Source organism: Sinocyclocheilus grahami, unplaced genomic scaffold (assembly GCF_001515645.1).
Source record: "Sinocyclocheilus grahami isolate Dianchi unplaced genomic scaffold, SAMN03320097.WGS_v1.1 scaffold15.1, whole genome shotgun sequence".
Lineage (NCBI taxonomy): Eukaryota > Metazoa > Chordata > Actinopteri > Cypriniformes > Cyprinidae > Sinocyclocheilus > Sinocyclocheilus grahami.
Genome location: NW_015505194.1, coordinates 2,971,879 through 2,991,226, shown reverse-complemented (window position 1 = coordinate 2,991,226; position 19,348 = coordinate 2,971,879). Strand labels below are relative to the sequence as shown.

At 35.9% G+C, this 19,348-nt stretch overlaps 2 protein-coding genes across 2 annotated transcripts in view; one reads left to right on the top strand and one right to left on the bottom strand.

Annotated features, from left to right (window-relative positions):
* The window catches only part of rab15 (RAB15, member RAS oncogene family), a gene marked incomplete at its 5' end in the record, with an annotated part of 2,675 nt that extends 986 nt beyond the window's left edge, over positions 1 to 1,689 (bottom strand). The window contains 5 exons of the mRNA XM_016295199.1: positions 203 to 268; positions 418 to 507; positions 1,251 to 1,328; positions 1,480 to 1,540; positions 1,619 to 1,689. Of these exons, the coding sequence (XP_016150685.1) occupies positions 203 to 268; positions 418 to 507; positions 1,251 to 1,328; positions 1,480 to 1,540; positions 1,619 to 1,689 (366 nt within the window). The remainder of the gene's footprint in view (positions 1 to 202; positions 269 to 417; positions 508 to 1,250; positions 1,329 to 1,479; positions 1,541 to 1,618) is intronic.
* An 11,784-nt stretch (positions 1,690 to 13,473) lies between these two features.
* On the top strand, positions 13,474 to 18,843 carry LOC107602629 (protein farnesyltransferase subunit beta-like; the record flags this gene model as incomplete). The annotated part of the gene is made up of 8 exons (XM_016295187.1): positions 13,474 to 13,628; positions 13,728 to 13,811; positions 14,145 to 14,231; positions 15,934 to 16,063; positions 16,431 to 16,563; positions 16,821 to 16,932; positions 17,854 to 17,968; positions 18,043 to 18,843. Coding segments are annotated over 8 exons (939 nt in total), but the record flags the coding sequence as incomplete, so codon positions are not given.
* Between the last annotated feature and the right edge of the window lie 505 nt (positions 18,844 to 19,348).

The following is a 19,348-nucleotide window of genomic DNA, read 5'->3' as shown; positions in this document are numbered from 1 at the left end:
AAAAAACCTGATTAGCTGTAGATAATCAAAATGTACAAACAAAATGATCAGACGGTTGCACAGATTCACCATTCTTCAAATATTTAAAAAACAAAAACAAAAATACAGAAATACTGTCAAAAAATTAAAAAAAAAAAAAAAAAAAACAAAAAAACCGGAAAAAAAAAAAAAAAAAAAAAAAATCACACAGACAACATTGTACCTCTGTAATGTTGTGGTTGGTAAAGGCACTTGTCTCAAAAAAGTCCATTCCATAAGCCTGGGCAAGCTGGAGCAAAAAAAGATGGAAGATGTCTGAAGAAAGTCTTTAACCTCAGACATCAGATATCAGGTTTGTCACATGACAGAGTAGATGTGGAGTAAATGGCACTATGAATGAAAGATGCAGTGCACAAGAGGGAAGTATTATTTATTTACCTTATTTCCCTGTTCTGTAGCTACTTGTCTCTTCTGTTCTTCATCAGACTTGTTCCCAACAAGTATCTTCTGCACTTTCTCAGGGGCATACTGATCAGAGACAGAACAGACGAGAAGAGAGACTCGACAGAGGCGAATGGATGGAGCAGAGCAGAAACAGACAAATATGATATGTGACATAGAATTCATATAACAAAAGTGCTCCGGTTCAAGTAACAGCAATAATCACCGATATTGGTTTAGCACAATTTCTGTGTTTATATCAAGTTTTCCTTTGTCCTCTAGTGGGAAAACATGGGGGCAGTGTTTTAAACGTAATATACGAATCATACAGTGGGGTCCAAAAGTCCACAATGAACATTTGAGATTCAAAAATGTATTTCAGGGTTTTATTTACGATAATAATATATAAACAGAACTGTAATATGAAAAAGGCTAAATAAAATATATATTATTAATATTAATACAAATAAATAAAACATTTTTGGTGCTCTGAAATTAAATTTTTTTTTTTAGGATTTATAAATTAGTCAAACTTAGTAATAAGTAACAAAACTAATCTTAAATCTTAAATATTTCTGATTTATTTTCACATCATAATGCTTCTTTGTTTTACTTTTTCCTAAATCCTAAAACTTTCAGTTGCTGTTAATTAAATTCAGTTTTTTATATCCCAGATTTGCACTGTAGCCTCTGAGTGTTAGGACCCCACTGTGGATGTAGAGTTAAAGAGAGAACGAGGGGCGGTGGAATTTAAATGAAGAGATATTAATAAGAAGCGGGTTATATTTAGTTACAGCAAGACAGATATGCTTTAAACTCCACAGCTTCACCTCATCTACATCACTGGCCCACTTCATGATGTGCTGGAACGAGCGCTCGCTTGTGATGTCATACACCAGAAAAATGCCCTGTTGATACAGAATCAATTTCAATCCACCCATACATTATAATGAGCGTTTATCAGTGAATTACCACACAATGGACACCAAAAGGCATCTCTATTAGACCTGACTCCTTTATTACATAAGTATATGAGTCAGTGAGATGAGTGAAAATCACCTGTGCTCTTCTGTAGTACTGCTTAGTGATGGTCTGATATCTCTCCTGGCCTGCTGTGTCCCTGCGTACATACACACAACTGATTAGCACAACCAATGGATCAAACGCTGTTATATCATCAGAGAAAAATCAAACATACCACATCTGTATTCGTACTTTAATGCCATCTATCTCCAAGGTCTTCATTTTGAAATCGACACCTGGGGTAAAAAAAAAAAAGGGAAACATATAATGATTTCAAATGACTTCAAAATGAAAAAAGCACTCTTTGTGTGGTTAGTGACACAACTCATCTGTTAAACTATCTTCAGGCACAAAGCCAAATCTAAATGAAATCGTTTGGTAGAATCAGTGTTCTCATGAAGTTTACTGAACCATTCAAATCAGACTCATAAAAAGGCAGTGAAGTAATAAAGAATAGGAAAGAAGCCAGTAGCTCCTCACTGCAGAACACAAGATCCAGGGGGCGTGGTTGGATCCACATCTAGGGGGTGGAGATTGTAGGTTTAGGGGTGGAGATGGGTGGGTTTAGGGATCGGGGTGGAGACGGGTAGGTTTAGGTATATGTAAGGTGGGAGGAGTTGGATCTGGATCCAACCACGCCCCCTGGATCTTGTGTTCTGCAGTGAGGACCATCTCAAAGAAGCAGAAATGGTGAGAACTACAAGAGAGACATGATGAAAAATTTGCTTGCAATTTAATAGATATTTCTATAAAAGGATATGAAATTTATTATAGAAATATTCTTAATAGGTTTATTCATTATATGACTGGCAAGAACATTTACAGGACAGAACCTAAAAGGGTGGAAAATGGAAATAAGGAATAAGCTCACATGGAGTTGACTTTGATTTTTTTATTTCTATTTAAATTCATTGTTAATACTTGATCTCTGTTCGCCTAATTTTGATATTGTGGTTACAAAAAAATTATTCACATGAATTCCTCCATTAAAAATTATGAGTTTAATATTTCATTCAGTTTATTTAGAGACACATAAAATTAACATGAATGTGTACTATATTTTAGGAATGACGTGTTCTTGTAAGGAAACCATAATGAGATCTTGAGCCCTGAAAGAAAGCACCTCTCTATTAAACATGAGGCAGGCAAGAAAATAAAGCCACAGAAAAACTACAATGGTAAATGAGTATCTGTCAATAAGGTCCACTGCGAGACATTACAGCTCCCGGAAAAGCTGTTCTTCTAGGAAGTTCCATTCTCAATAACAATTATGACTCCAAGCCAACAGTAGTCATTGTCTCTGTAATTTTTAACATACCCTATCAGCAATGTGATTTAAAAAAAGGATTAATTACCAAATTTCTTTCTTAGAGAGACAACTTAGACAGCTTGTATACAGGTCTTCATATAAAATATTTCCCCCCCCCAAAAGATTCAATTCAATGACTGGAACCAAATGGCATCTCACGCACAACAAAGTGCAAGCACAAGAAATACTAAAATAAGACATGAGTACAAAACCATCTTGAATACAGTCGAGTGCCATCCATAGAGCTCCATAGCCTCTTCTTTATTAAACCGCATGAAGTAAAACAGTAGTGTTAGTGCCCTCAGCTTCCACACAGGGACACACAGAAAGGTCATCACTACAGCCACTGAATTGGTTGGCCTGGGGCTACGGAAAATAATGAAAGAGCTGCCCTTCCCATCCTCTCTTCCAGAATCTCGAGCAGTGAAAGGACAACAACAATGCTGTGAAATACTACAAAAATAAAAGAGAAACCAAACCAACCTCACATAAAGTGATGTAAATAACTGTAATCCTTTTCTCATTAAAAAAATATGCACTCAAATGAGATGAAGACACCAGTGAAATCGCAAAACAGTGAAATAGTCTATTAAAATCTGTTTTGTTTTACATAGAGCGTGTCCCTTCATTGGAGCGGCCATGTTGGATCACATGACAAGCTACTCACTGTGCCTTGGTAACTTAAAAACTTGAGTTCACCGAATAAATTAATCATGGTTGACTGCGAATAGCACATTTCAGTATCATCATCATTCTAAAAGTATTGCTTTTGGGTGATGCCGCAACATCCCATATCAGTCAGTGTGACATAAACCAAAAATGAATGAGTGCACCTTTAAGAACTTTTAGGTCAGATTTCCTCCATATTCTCAAGGGCACTTCTGATGGCTTTTTGATTTGATAAACCAGCTTTCATCCAAAACCTTTTTATTTTAATCAATACTATGCAGGGGTGTAAAAAGTACCGAGAAGAGTACAGACACTACTTGGTGAAACTAAAAGTATTAAAAGTTGAAAAATGAAACACTTTTCTAAGCCATTTTTTCAAAGCTTTTTAGAGATTTTCTCATTTTAGTAGTTTTGATGCAAAAAGAAAGAAACCTGTCAAAAATGACTATTTTCTCATTGTTCTGCCTTTGTAAAACTCATAACGCAGAAGTTAAAGTAAACCAATATCCTGAAACCTGTTACCTGAGTGATTTTAAATTAACGATTTTACAGTGGTTGGCATTTGAATATAGCAATTTTTAGACTACCGTGTTCACACTTAACATCCATCTACAGAGATGGCTATCATAAAAAGACATTACTTTACATCAAATTTCATGTGTCTGAAAGGGATAGTTCTCCCTAAAATGGACATTCTGACATAATTTAATCACCCTGGTCTTTCAAAGTCACATTAGGATAAAGAAAAACACTATTTTTATTTTTAATAATTGAAAAAATATTTAAGTTGTACTTTTTAGTCAACATAAAGAATATTTTGAAAAGTAAAAAGGAATTTTTTTTACCTTGTAAATGTAACTTGTGGTATGTTTACATGACAACTATGTACTACAAATGGAAAAGTTTTTCCTTTGCATTTTTGAAGTTTCACATACAGAAAACAATGTTGTCAAAACGATCCCAAATCACCCGGACCTGAGAAAATGACTAAAGATGCTGTATTATGCATGCCAGGCCAGTAGTTGGCGATGTCACTTTGCAAAGAAACATTACACGCATGTGAAAATACCTATAGACTGAACACGTAATACGCATGCACATGATGCCACCGTTCTCACAAATTCACGTTTTTATAGTTTACACGGAGACGAAAACAGAATAATCTTGAAAAACTTGCACTTTGAAACCCGTTTTCAAACATTTGGGTTTTCAGGCCCCCAAAACGCTGTTGTTTTGTAAATGAAAGGCCAAAACATATTAAATGTTTTCAGTTCTTAGTTGATGTCGGTGTCATGTAAATGAGTAACTGAGCCAAAGTACAAATCGGTTTTAACAGAACTCAAGTAAAGCACAGATTCCCCAAAAACATATTAAAGCATAGTAGTGAAATACTTCCTACCTCTGATAATGTAAGTTTTCTGAGCACCAAAAATATAAAGACAATTAAAGCAGACCTTTAAATGAATGGCCATTTGACAGACGGTAATGAGAGTATTAAACTTGTCACAGTGTGCCAGAGCTGAACAATTGAATCATCACTTTGACACTTTCCTTCTGAGACAGAGGCTAATTGGAAATGGAAATAATTTTAACAAGACAACAGACAGAGATATGCTATGGTGATTATCACATACAAATTTAAACACAAATCCAATTTCTCTAGTGTTGACACCATCATAAACAATTGACTAGAGAAAGCAATGAAATAGAAATGGAGATCATATCTTGTTGTATTTGCTATCCTCAAACTAATCAATCAACAGCTGCTTTCTATAGCAAGAATAATTTAGCATAACAGCATGTTGCCTCGAGGCAAATAGATAACCATTAGCTAATGCGTCAAATGATCTGTCAGACCACACAGATATCTCTTCCACTGTGAATAACGTTTCAGTACAGCGCTAAGGTCTTTGATAGCCTAGTATCATAATATATATGGGTCATAGCCCTGCGGACTAGAGCGTATTGAACCATTTTTTAGGGCAAGACACCAGCCATCTCTCAAGACAGTCAGACTCAATCTTTTATCTCCTGCAGTTAAAGACTGTTCTGTATCACATCACTACTTAACCAAAAGAGATCCATCCCAGCATATTAAATAAACAGTAGCGGGACAGACAGCAGGCTGCAGGAATGAGTCAGGGCTTCAAATTCCTTATTGATTTGGGGGGATATAATCATCAGGAACACTAGGAGGGTGTTATGAATCCTATGCCTGATTTCTTGATATTATTTGCTCCCCTGGAAACACCAAGAAAGCTACACAACAGAGCATACCCTGAACTTTTGCAAAATAACAGCCTGACATTCACTCCACACCTAATGAAGCATGTGATTTAATTGGGGGATAACATTTTTGGTACGGGTTCAGCAGCTCAAATGCTTCATTAAAGGAATAGTTCACCCAAAATGTGAATTTTGTAAGCATCTATTCACCCTCACATCTTTTGACACATACATTTTTTTATTCTGTGGAACACAAACGAAGATTTTACACAATGACAGATTTCACAGTTCACACAAAAATAACAATTTAATCATTATTTACTCACCCTAGTATCATCCCAAACCCATTTGACTTTCTTCCTTCTGTGGACCACAAACTTAGATATTTAGCAAAATGTCCAAGCTGCTAGTTTCCATACAATGAAATTGCATGGGGACAATTGTGGTCATCATTCATGTTCATTGTATGGAAAAAGACTAAAGAGCAGCTAGGACATTCTGCTAGATAGCTACTTTCATGGTTTCCAAGGCAGCAAAAAGATTTGGAAAGGCAAGTAAACAGTGACTATTTATTTTTCTTTTTTGGGTGAACTATCCTTTTAAAAGATCTTTATACATATACAGGTGCATCTCAATAAATTCAAATGTCGTGGAAAAGTTAATTTACAATAATATGCATCTGTACTTTCTGTGTCCTCACTGCCATTCATGCAACCTATGATTTTAAATTAATTTCTTACTGCATTTTTATTATCTATAACAGGACGATCTAAAACAAACACTACTGGGTTTGTGACAACTGCAGAAATGCAACATTTTAAGACTTAACACACAGATACAGTCAGGCATCTCAGAAAGAACTAGAAGAGGTTGTGTGAATGCATCTCACTATGTGGTATAATTCTCAAGCCATTTTTTTTCAGAAATGCATGGTGTAAATCCAGTATAGCCTACGTAAAGTCACCTTTTCTGTTTAACAGAGCAAGATACATAAAAAACTGAGCTGTATTTTCTGTACAGTATCTGTGACTTTACAAGCAACCCAAAGAAATGGCCAGTTTGTTTCCTGACGTCATTGTTTGTAACCCGATTGAGTCTCCAGCTAGAGACAACTGTAATTTCAGTATCCCATGGTCATCGTGAGATGACTGGTATGAAGTGGTTTTATCGAGGAACAGACAGTTTTTTCCCATTAGTTATCAGAACAGAAAATACAGGTGACAAAAGTATGTTTATGAAGCAAATAACGGTTCAGTATTGCAATTAAGAGCTATGTAAGCATTAATATTTTACATTGGCCACTTAAAATCTTTTATGATATAGCTCTCTCATGGTTATAACTACAAAACTAACCCTATGAAAAAGTGTAAGATAATAATCAGTCACCTTGACTGATGAAGTTAATACGCATGCGCAGGCAAACGCTCAAGCGCGTCACACACGATCCACCTACTCTTGCATAATTGACACCCTCTCATTAGCATGTTGCGCAGAGGGAAAAAAATGTGGAACTACATTCAGAAATAAATGAGTGATCAAAGGAAAATAGTTAGGATGAGTTTAGCATTTCCTTAAACATTTTCAATTTGCCCACCAATTTATATTATTTATTTGCCTACTTCCATCACATGTATAATTATTTATTTATGTATTTAAACAAGAATACGTGTATTTATGCACACATTTATTTATTTATTTGTGTATTTATTTATTTATTGTTTTTGCAGGTTTCGTCCTCCATAGAGAACTGCCATTTGAGACACGTCCGACATAGAATTGACTTTAAAATGTGGAATTGTATTAAAACGTGCAAACGTGTTTTCAGCCAAAATATGTAAATGAATTTTAGAATTGTTTAATGTAAACATAGGTTATATTTAGGTTCTAAATGAACAGAAATGCTCCACAAACAGTTTAAAGTATTCTGATTGATTGGTGTAATTGGTTAAATTTAAGTATTTGACATTAAATGCAACACAGATAAAAATAAGTTAATGATCAAAAATGCCCTTACAAATGTAAAAAAAAAAATAAAATAAAAAAATTGATTTGGACTGCAGTACCCATTTCAACACTAGCTGTCAATATTACATATCGGCTACACGCGCAAGAAAAGAAAAAACACCTAAGCAAAATAAATAAATAAAAAATGATCATTCATCATGATTACAACAAATATAAAAATCTGAAAATAATACATTAATGCTATGCGAGGATTTTTTAAAATTGAAATGCAGTCATATTACAGCCAATGACAGTAGTCAATTCCAACATATAGTAAAGAAAAAATTGAATATAGACTATAATATGTAGAGGACTGCAGTACCCATTTCAACACTAGCTGTCAATATTACATATCGGCTACACGCGCAAGAAAAGAAAAAACACCTAAGCAAAATAAATAAATAAAAAATGTTCATTCATCATGATTACAACAAATATAAAAATCTGAAAATAATACATTAATGCTATGCGAGGATTTTTTAAAATTGAAATGCAGTCATATTACAGCCAATGACAGTAGTCAATTACAACATATAGTAAAGAAAAAATTGAATATAGACTATAATATGTAGAAAATGAGAATATACAGTAAAAAAAAATGCAATGCACGGACGTTATGTAAAACGTCATGCGTATTGCGTATGTCATCTTTTTGTTAACCGTTTCGTTGAAACGAGCTTCTCTGAGAGAGCCATTTCGCAGAACGTCCCATCATTTTTACCGCTGTATGTTCCTTCAGGCTTTCCGTACTTGAGCTGTAAGTCACTTGACTCCATTGAGGAAACCCCTCCCACACTGTCTTGACACTTGCTCTGCTGGAAAGCTGCTCCCTTTCTATTACAGTGCATGTGTTTTCAAATCTCATCATGGAAGAGGCGTCTCCTCCTCTGCGATGCTTTAGTGAATCACACTCCTCTGAGCTTTTCAGCGATGACGGCGTGCAAACGGTGACCTCGAGAGAGCAGGTGAGCTTAACTCTTAGTATTAGTTAGCTAATTGGTATTAGCGCGAAGCTAACTGTCTATTATGTGTGGTTCTGTGATTCATCACTTTGCTGAGGGATACAGTAACGTTAGTGCTTTCTGAGAATCATGCTGGGTATAATTATTCTAATGCCACTGCATCCAGCTCACCTAGTACTTATTCCTCTAGTTTTTTGCACTTCTGTAAATAGTACAGGTAACGTTAGGTTTATTTAAAGGGATAGTTTACCATAAATTGAAATTCTGTCAACATTTACTCGGCCTCATGTTGTGAACACAAAAAGGAGATGTTATGGAGAAAATGAAAGTGTGTAAATGATGACAAACTTTTCATTTCTGAGTGAACGTCTATAAACGTTGGAGAATCTGCTCATACTTCACTGGTTTATGTCATGTTGCACTGTAGTGTATGGCCTGCATTATTATATGGGTGGTTGACAGTTAACCATGAGAAGTTATTAAGTGAAAGGTGATATATACGTGTGTATTTAGAAATAATAATTTTAGCAAACAAGCCATAGAAATCGTATAGTTCACTGTGGTATTTTCAGTTTCCTTTATTTTACAAATAAAGTGTGACTGTTATAGTTCTGAATTTGAGAAAAAATCAAGCTCTTGAAATTCCAGTGTGCACTATTAAGTCATACTATGATTTTCAAAATAAATACATAAGCCAATATTTTTGTGGCTTTGTATGACACATTGAAAACAAGATGTAATGTCAGCCACCCATATATACAGCATATAGGCATTATCAGCCACAGTGCATCTTTCTGTCTGCATGTCATTTGGCTTGTTACCACATTTTCTATTTGGTTATTTCTCTTCCAAATTTTTTTTTTTGTTGTTTCCTGTTTTATCATTATATTTAGAGAAAAGTTGAACGCAGTATTCAAGAGGTGTACAGTGTTTACCAGCAAATTCACACCTCACCACAGTAAGTAAAGTTTAGCCTTCTCTGGCCATTAACACAAAGCAGGATCTCCACAATATTGATATATCAGTTCATTGAGCTTCAGTGTGCTGCATGTGGACAGCAATCACTGTTATTCTGTAAAAGTACATATTTTGTTCATGAAAATGTCTTTGGCAGCAAAACCAACATTAGATTGTCCTCTGCTTGTGTCTGCTATGTATGCTTTGTAGGCAGTCTTTTCATTGTTATTATTTTGCAGCATCACAGCATGTGCAGGAAACTATAAATAATAAACTTAAGAAATTTGCCTCTGGTAGGGCTGGGCGATATACCTAAAAGTTGATACCTCTGTGTTTTGCATTTGCTATAGAATAATAAAAAAGTTGATTTTCTTCTGTTTCCCGATACAAAAAAAACATGATTTGGATAGGACAGCTATTGTTTCTAAGCACTTTCAAAATGTTTAGTGCAAAAACACAGTTTAAAAAAATGTATACCTAGTGACCACTTCTTTTCTTTTTATTCAGTTAACACATGTAAATCTAACCGTATGTAAAAAGAGTGCAAAATGGGTACAAAAAATAATTCGCACATAATTTACATTGTTTGCGTATTTTACACTGTGCAACTGGGATAAATTATGCAAGTGTATAACAAGTTTTTAGCTAAGAATACAAGTCTATCGACGGTTTGTGGTTTAAGAGATGCTCAGTGGCATGACATTGTTCCCACTGGCACTAAAAACTTTCCGATTGGGGAACTAGTTGCTAGAACATATAAGCACTTTTTGGCTAGTTTGCAGGAGGAGTGAAATTTGTTGCCGTCTTTAGCACATTAATCTTGGTTTCGACAATATTCGATGTCACGAAATATTGGTTATTCAATTATCGCGATAACATCTCTAATATTCAATGTATATATTGCCCAGCCCTAGCCTCTAGTACATCTAATTTTCACCTTCTTCCACCACAGCAGAGGTCTGTGCATTTTAGGGATGCGCCGATCTGATATTCATATCTGGTATCGGCTCCGATAGTGCCATTTTTCTTGGATCGGGTATCGGTCAGAGAGGGCCGATCCAAATCCGAGATTTTATTTTTTTTTCTTCGATTGTGTGAATTATTCTGTGTTACTTCTGAAGCCATACGATAGCTTAATGTGAGCTACATATGAATATTTAAGTCCTTACATTAAAGTTCACAAACTCTTTTCTCTGCTGTGGCTGTCGGTCATTTGTTCAGCCTTTAAACCCTGGTCGCGTTCGGTTACAGCAGTCAGCTCGGTAAAGCTCTATGGGGGTAGAATTGTTGCTTAATTCCAAATAAATAGATTATGATCCACAAATAAATAGAATGAGATCCACAAATAAATCTTAAAGTTTCACAAACATGAATTAAATTCACAAATAAATAAAATGAGATTTGCAAATAAAAAACATATTCACAAATATATATTTATGTCACAATCACAACTTTGCCTGGCATTTATTTGTGAATCGCGTCCTGTGCATTTGTAGATAGCTGCACGCATTTGTGAATCGCGTCCTGTGCATTTGCGAATTGTGAAACATTTCTTCCGTCAAGACGTGCTGACAATCCACAAATACGTGGACTCCACCCACCGTCTACTCAAGCCAATCAGATAACCGCCACATTCGCTGACCAATCGTAGCACGATCTCGCTATAGCCAATCACGTTTTGCTTTACAATCAGGGCGGTCTCGTCCTGAGATAACTTCATGCATCTGCATTGGCTCAAATAGGTCATATAAGGGCCATACAATGGGTACAGTAAAAGATGTTTAAAACTGGATTTCGTTATACCATTAGACTGTGTATCATGCCGAGTCACAGTATTTTATGTTGTGTTTTATGTTGTGTACTATATGTATATATAGTATAGTATTTCAGTCTGGCGAGTAAACAAAAAAATATACTAGCCAATTGCGATTCAATGCCAAGGTCCGTTGAGGGTTGACTGTATAAAAACAGTTCGTGCTGCACTGTATTTGTTTTGTTTTGTCCTATCGTATCTATCATATGTTGCTGCCTTATTAAAAAATATGCTATACATTTAAAATAAATGTATTTAAATTTTATAGTATATACTTATATATAAATACATTCATGAATGTTTTTAAGGAATGGATTTTAGAATAATACAAATAGCTATGTGTAACATTTTACCATATTTAGTGCAATTTTATTTGTTCCCCACAAAATATTGTTTTTTCACTAAATGTTTGGACTTCTAAAATTATTGTGTACTGATTTTTCTAGAATAACTTTTGCTGCCGAATTATCCACTAACCTAGTTTATGATAATTTTTTGTCATAGATTATAAATATACATAGGCCTATATTGTTTCATATTTGTTTATTTTATTTTTCTTTATATGAAGTAGTCTGTATCTAGTAGATTGTGAAAGAATGATTATCAGTTCCACACACAGAGTATATAATCAGTATATATCAGTTCCACACACATCACGTATAAATTCTACATTTATTTAAATGAGGGAAAAAAACTTCACTGGTATCGGATCGGAATCGGTATCGGCCAATACCGAACCCTAGGTATCGTAATCAGTATCGGAGGCAAAAAAGGTGGATCGGAGCATCCCTAGTGCATTTCAGAACTTAGTGATACTCAGAATTTAGTGATACTCAGAACACTTGTACCTGTAGATGAAATGAGAAACCCAGATGTGGTTAAACTGATGTAATCAGACTGCCAGACAAAGGTTGTGTAACCCTAAACATTTGGAAGAGATGCTGTAGTAGCACATCAGCTGTTCTGCCGCATAGCCAGATGGTATTTTTTGCCGCTGTTGTCAAATTGACAACTTTTCTCATTTTACACTCCAGTGAGGAAACTGTGCAAAAACACATTTGTAAGCACTGTGCTTACCGTTTATTGCATGTAATAATATGATTATCACAATATGTTCTTGTAGTGTTGTAAATGGCAAATAATTTGTACAAAATTAGTACGTATACACAGCTGTTGAAAAGTGTGGGGTCAGTAAGACTTTTTGAAAGAAATTAATACAGTTATTCAGCAAGGATGCATTAAATTGCTCAAAAGTGACAGTAAAGACATTTATAATGTTACGAAAGTAGTCTCCTTCAACAGGTTTACATGCATGCAAGGTCAAAAATTGCTTTCGTTTTCTTAAAATATGCATTTAATATCACCTCATTTTTCAACAATTCTCAAATGATTCGTTCGAAGGAGTTCTAAGATTCAGTCTTTTGCCATAGTTGCGTATTTTGAATGCTCGACTGAAAATATAAACACCTATTATTTATCATACTTACAGGTTGTGATTCAGTGGAGAGAGCTGGTCCAAATAAACTGGGAACTGAACCATCTTTCAAGAGCAAGCATTTTGTGAAACTCGCATCGAACTCCCCGAGATTAGAGAAGCAGTCATCAGAAAAATTACGGGAATGCAAAAAAAGATTGGGGGTGTACTACTGGGAATTTTAACCACTGATTCTTTGCAGCCTCATCTTTCGGAAGTGAAAATAAAACGAATTTACACAGCATAGGACACAGCGTCTTCTCGACATGTTGAGATGTTAACCACACGAACAAGCTATAGTGTTCGCAGCTGACCAATGTAGAACATAGGCGGGCATTATGCAAATGTATTATGTGACGTGTAGCCGTTACGGAAGTGGGATTCAAATTACTGACGACGACTCGTTTAGACTGTTCTGAGCCGTTTCTTTCTTTTGGGGGTTAGTGGGACTAACTTTATCATGCACTTTCAGCTTTGCAACTTTGCAGATCGGTTACATTCACTACATTACACACTGCATGACAGGCAGTATTCCAAATGGCATAATAGGGGCACTTTAAGTTCCTTTGACATTTATATGCCTGTTGTTGTAAATATATCACCATGTTAACTGTTGTCTGCTAGCGTGTGTCAGTTTCTGGCCAGATGTCAGAGTCCGACAGGTGGGTTCGGTGGAGGTCCGTGTCAACACGCTCACCTGGCTCCCACCTACGCAGCTGTAAATGCCCTTTGCATCCTGGGCACAGAAGAGGCCTACGAAGTCATCAGCAGGTTTCACATTTGCTTTGTATTATCACCTGCTTGCCTACAGATGTTGCATTGATCATATTACCATGGAAGCGCAATCTTTTTCCCCCCCTCCCCCATCAGAGAGAAGCTTCTGGATTTCCTGTACTCTGTGAAGCAGCCAGATGGCTCCTTTGTGATGCATGTGGGCGGGGAGGTGGATGTCAGGTGAGTTTAGTCACTGTTGTTCAAGCATACCCTGAAGCATCTTCACAACATCCATACATCTCTCTATTCCCCATGTTCTGATGTTACTGTGCTGAAGCATTTTTCAAGAGTGACCTTTTACTGTTCCCAACAGACAGATTAGTGCTAGAAAAATGCTTAATGTTCACCATAGGTCAGCGCTAAACAAAGAAATTCACTTTGAAAACTAATTGGATCCTACAGACTTTTAGTCTTATTCTTAGTCTTATGTAGCTTGTGGTTATTAACATGCATAGATGGTGATCATTGTCTGCCTGTTGACTCATGGTTGCTATTGTGTGTCTAATCTGATAGGAGTGCATATTGTGCAGCTTCTGTGGCTTCACTCACCAATATAATCACCCCCACCCTGTTTGATGGGACGCACAATTGGATTCTCAGGTAACTACTTCCACATTCTATTTCAAAACATGCCAATTCAGTTACATTCAGATTATAATTGAATGCCCAATTTTGAATAATACTAGGCAACGTTTTTATTCAGAAAATATTTTAATGGACATTTTTAAAAATAATTATTCTGGGACGATTTAAAATTTTCTTGTCATGCATTAAGCTGAAAGACTCTATATAATTGTTCTTATTTTTGTTCTTGTTATTATTTTTTATTATATGTATGTTTTTGTATATTTGTACATATTTATTTAGATATATATATAATTTTCAAACAAAACTATTATATAATTGTTTTGAAATGATGTACATGACTGAATTGTGAAATTGAAATGATTCCTCTTGCCATGAATATAGCCACTGCTGCTGACATGGTGTTAAATCATAAATAAATAAATAAATAATACATTCAGATTATCCTAGCCAACATTTCATAGTGGAGCCAATGTAGGCACGTTATGGGCTTGAAGTAATGAGCTTGTCCATGAGTTCTATGTCGGCCCTATCTGAATTAGCCCCCGTTAGATTATATGTGTGATTCCGATTGGCTGATTCAAATATAGGCTCAACATGAAACCTGTGGAACAACCCATTTGGTGCCCAAATCTTGTCAATATCATGCTTATTCACCCATATAACATGGTTGAACAGAAAAACTCTTTCTGAATTTTTAGGAAAAACATTTTAATATCAATAAAAATGATTTATTTATTACAGTTTAAAGGGCCATTCACTATGGAAGGATATTCCGGAATATTTTCAAAAGGAATTTTCAATTGTGTTTTCCATATGTGGATGCATAAATTGTTACATAATCCAAACACAATTGCAGATCTCGCGTGACCGTTTGCGTTTTCGCAAATGCACATTGACTGCCAAATTTCAAATGGAAAAGCCAAGTTCATTTGCAAATGTATTACCCATGTCTTGCAAGTAATGAGCCTGTCATATTTAAATAGTAATATTAATTACCACATCTGCTTTTTCACTCTCTGTGTCACGCATGTAACCTGCCAAAACTCAACCGGAATCGCAATTTCTTTAGCATTTGAATTTTCGATGCCTTCCACGGAAACCTGTTAATCAGTGTCAGGAGTGGGACTAAACTATGGGGCGTGTTTGTATCGGGAGGTGACGACACTCAGACGATTGTTTTTACAAGTTGAGTTCAACATGCTGGGGCTGCCGATTTTGGAAAGTTTTTGCTGGGATGGGCATTTAAAAAAATCTGAAATTCACTTTTGCGCCATTATCTCCTTGTATTAAAGTTAATCTTGTTCGCATTCTGTACAGAGCATGTCTGATACCACGCGCTAGTGTGATGTGTTCATGAGGATTAGGCTAATCATCCCATATAGAAAACATCACAAGTCAAATTAATCATGTTTATAAAGATAAACATGGGTTTATTATAGCCCACTTAGAATTTACATTTCAGAGATCATTACAAATAAATTATTAAATGCTAAAACTGAATAAATTTAAATGAACAAACTTGGCGTTGCATTTGCAACCATGTGAAAACAGGGAGTGCTGCAGCCCCCTCAGCACCCCTACTTCCCGCGTCCCTGCGTTTTAAACACAAAAGCGTGTTCTGTCCCTAAATGAGTTAAATCTCAGACACAGCACACAGAATGACAATTCTTTGACTGATAAATACTGCGATGTTGTGCTTTCCTTTGGCCTTCAGCTGTCAGAACTGGGAGGGCGGTTTAGGTGGAGTACCAGGACTTGAAGCACATGGCGGCTATACCTTCTGTGGAACTGCTGCCCTGGTCATACTGGGCAAAGAACATATGCTGGATCTCAAAACCTTGTTAGTAAGTATCTTGCCTTGTTTTCCCTTTGCTACAGTTCCATCTTTTACTTAACCTTACTCTTCCTGTCCATTAGAGTGAATAAACTGAGGTTTATGAGATGCATTAAAGGTCAGTTGCGTGTATCCTGAACATTGGAGGAGAAGTGCCTCATTACAGGTTCCTCGGAGACACTAAACATGCATTGTGCTGCAATGTTGTAGATGCTTAGATTAGCAGATCTCCAGGGTCTTTGGCAGATGTTGAAATAAACAGTCCCAGTGCACAGACAGATTTGTCTTAACGATAAGGCAGCAGCACTAATGATCTTCCTATGCTGATACTTGTAAACCTGTAAATTGGAGGATTTTCTCTCTTTTTCCTTCATTAGCGCTGGGTAACCAGTAGACAAATGCGTTTTGAAGGTGGTTTTCAGGGCCGCTGTAACAAGCTGGTGGATGGGTGTTACTCCTTCTGGCAAGCAGGGCTATTACCGTTACTCCACAGGGCTTTTTTTAAAGAAGGTGAGCAGTCATCCTAGAAAAACAACAACAACACTTTTGCTTGTATATGAAACATTTAGCGGTAATCGAGTGATTAAAATACTACAAGGTTCATAAGGTTATAATTTTCATACATTCATTTACTTTTTCACATTTTTGTCTGTTTTTTCTGATGTACTTTTTCGTCTTCATTTAAACCCAACATGGATATAAAACACATGAGGTCTAGTGTCAGATTTGGTATATTAACCGATGAAAATATTACTGTGTGTGTGTAGGAGACTCAACGCTGAGCGTGAGTAGCTGGATGTTTGAGAGAAAGGCCCTGCAGGAATACATCCTTCTCTGCTGCCAGAATCCTGGTGGAGGCCTTCTGGACAAACCGGGCAAGTGAGTACAGCTCTTCCACTGCACACCCACAAATACATACATAGATAATACAGTCTATAAGCTTGCATTAATGTGTACCGGTAATGTGTCAAATTAAATGTCAGATTATCACACTTTTTGACATGAAGGCCCCCCACAGTTTTTTGTGATTTACTGGATAAGAATTTTTAAAAATATTTTTTACTCACAATTTCTACCCATTAAAGTATCTTAAAGCTTGGCATAACTTGAAAAATGTTCATAAAATGTAAATTTAATAAATTTAAAAATCACAAAGTTGTTTAGTGTATTTTAATGCTTGTTTTGTCTTACTTTAAAAAAAATAAATAAAATTGTATATCATTTTGAGGCCCTCTTAGAACTTGTGGGCCCTGACCCCCTGGTTTAGAATCACTGAAATAAGGTATATACTATTTTTTTTGTTTTTTTTCTTGGGGGAGAAAATGTATTGATGAAGTTTAGATAATTACATACTTGCACTGAATATTTAATTCATTGCCAACCAAAAAAAGTAATGTACATTTTTATCATCATGAATATGCATTTTCTAGTTCTACTCTGCTCTAAAACATTTCATCAGCTAGATAATGCTCATCTCGAATTTGTGTGGAGCAAAACTTTCTGTAGTGATGTCAAATTTGTGATTGAATCATTCTTTTGAAATGATTCTTTTCAATGAATCACAAACAGGATTTTTAATGATTTGTAAATATCCTTTTTCCAGTAACGAACAAAACCACAAACATCTAGCTGGAGAGGTCATGGAAAAACCATTGGCCTTTTGTAGGTCATTACATCTGTATTTTTAACTTTGTGGATCAAACTAAAATAAAATGTGAACTTTAAAATCTGAAAAATACAAAACCAAATTATGAAGACCAAACCAGACTTTCATAATTGATCAGCATTGATTCCCCACAGGTCTAGAGATTTCTACCACACGTGCTACTGTCTGAGTGGACTCTCGATAGCACAGCATTTTGGAAACAAAGACCTTCATAACGAGCTGATCCTCGGTCGGGACGAGAACAGACTGGTGAGAGATACTGAAAACTCGGTTGAGATGAATGTACTAATATAACTAAATGTTTTCATATTTCTTCCATCCAGGTACCAACTCATCCAGTTTACAACATCTGCCCAGAGAAGGTCGCCCAAGCGATTGAACATTTCCACCGGTTGCCTGTTCCAGTTCAGACAGGACCTACACCAAGTGCAATGGACCAGTCATAGACTTTTCCTCTTTTTCTATTCTAAAGTTATTTTGGGGGTTTGAGCTAGCTTGACCTAACGCAGAGGCATCTTCTGTAAATGCTGTTATAGCCAAATGTCCTTTGCTGGTGTGTACAGCATCTACAGATGGGGAAACACTCTGAGGGTCTGATCTACTACAGCTTCAGCATGGGGTTATGGGTTTTAGCCAGGGAAAACAGTAGAGACTGACTAGGCGAGGTGTTTTTCATGCACCAGTCGTTGATTGATATTTTATTGCACATACCAGCTTATTTTGGGCTTTGGTAAATGTTTCCCAGAGTGCACGTGGCAGTAGGTTCTGGACAGAAATAAAGACTTGGATGGAAGTTTTCTGGTTGGTGTATTATGGATGATCTATACTCACTGTAGGCAGTCCATCATTTGACTTTAATTTCTGTCATTTCTAATTAATGCGTGCGGTTTGACGGGTACGAATATGGTAACTGCTGAATATGTAAATATAGTTTGGCTACTCAGCCATGAGTACAGTGTTTACATTTTGTAATCTTTAGGTGCAATTTAAAAATATCATCTGTGCTGTTTAATGAGCTTTTAAACTGTATTCAATAATTCAGTCATCATGCTTTAATCTTAATGTGCTGGTATGAAGTATCAAAACAGAATGGCATTTTATCAGAGCACATTAAAGGAACAGTTCATCCAAAAATGAAAGTTCTGACATTATTTACTCACTCTCATGTCTTTCCAAACCTGTATGACTTTATTTCTTTTGTGGAACACAAAAGGAGAAGCTTGGATAAATGTGGACACTTCAGTTTTCAGAACAAAAATCAACATTGTTAATCCATAAAATTTGTCCTCACCCAAGTTTATTCAAATAGTGTTGAGTGCATCTCCTGATGTGTATGTATGAATGTGCGTAAGTATGAATGACATTTGAGCACTACGATGGAGGGGACTTAATTCAATGGATTTTTTTGTTGCTCACACGAAGCTTCACACATATGGTTTAGAAGACTTGGATTAAAGCACACATAATATAATACAGAACAATTTTATGGTGCTTTTGTTTTCAGTTTCGCATCTAAGCTTATTAAAAAAAATCTAGCTAAGTCATACAGGTTTGAAAACATGAGTGAGTAAATGATCAAATAAAATAAGTTTCATAAAATAGTGTAGTATAAAACTGCAACCATTTTTT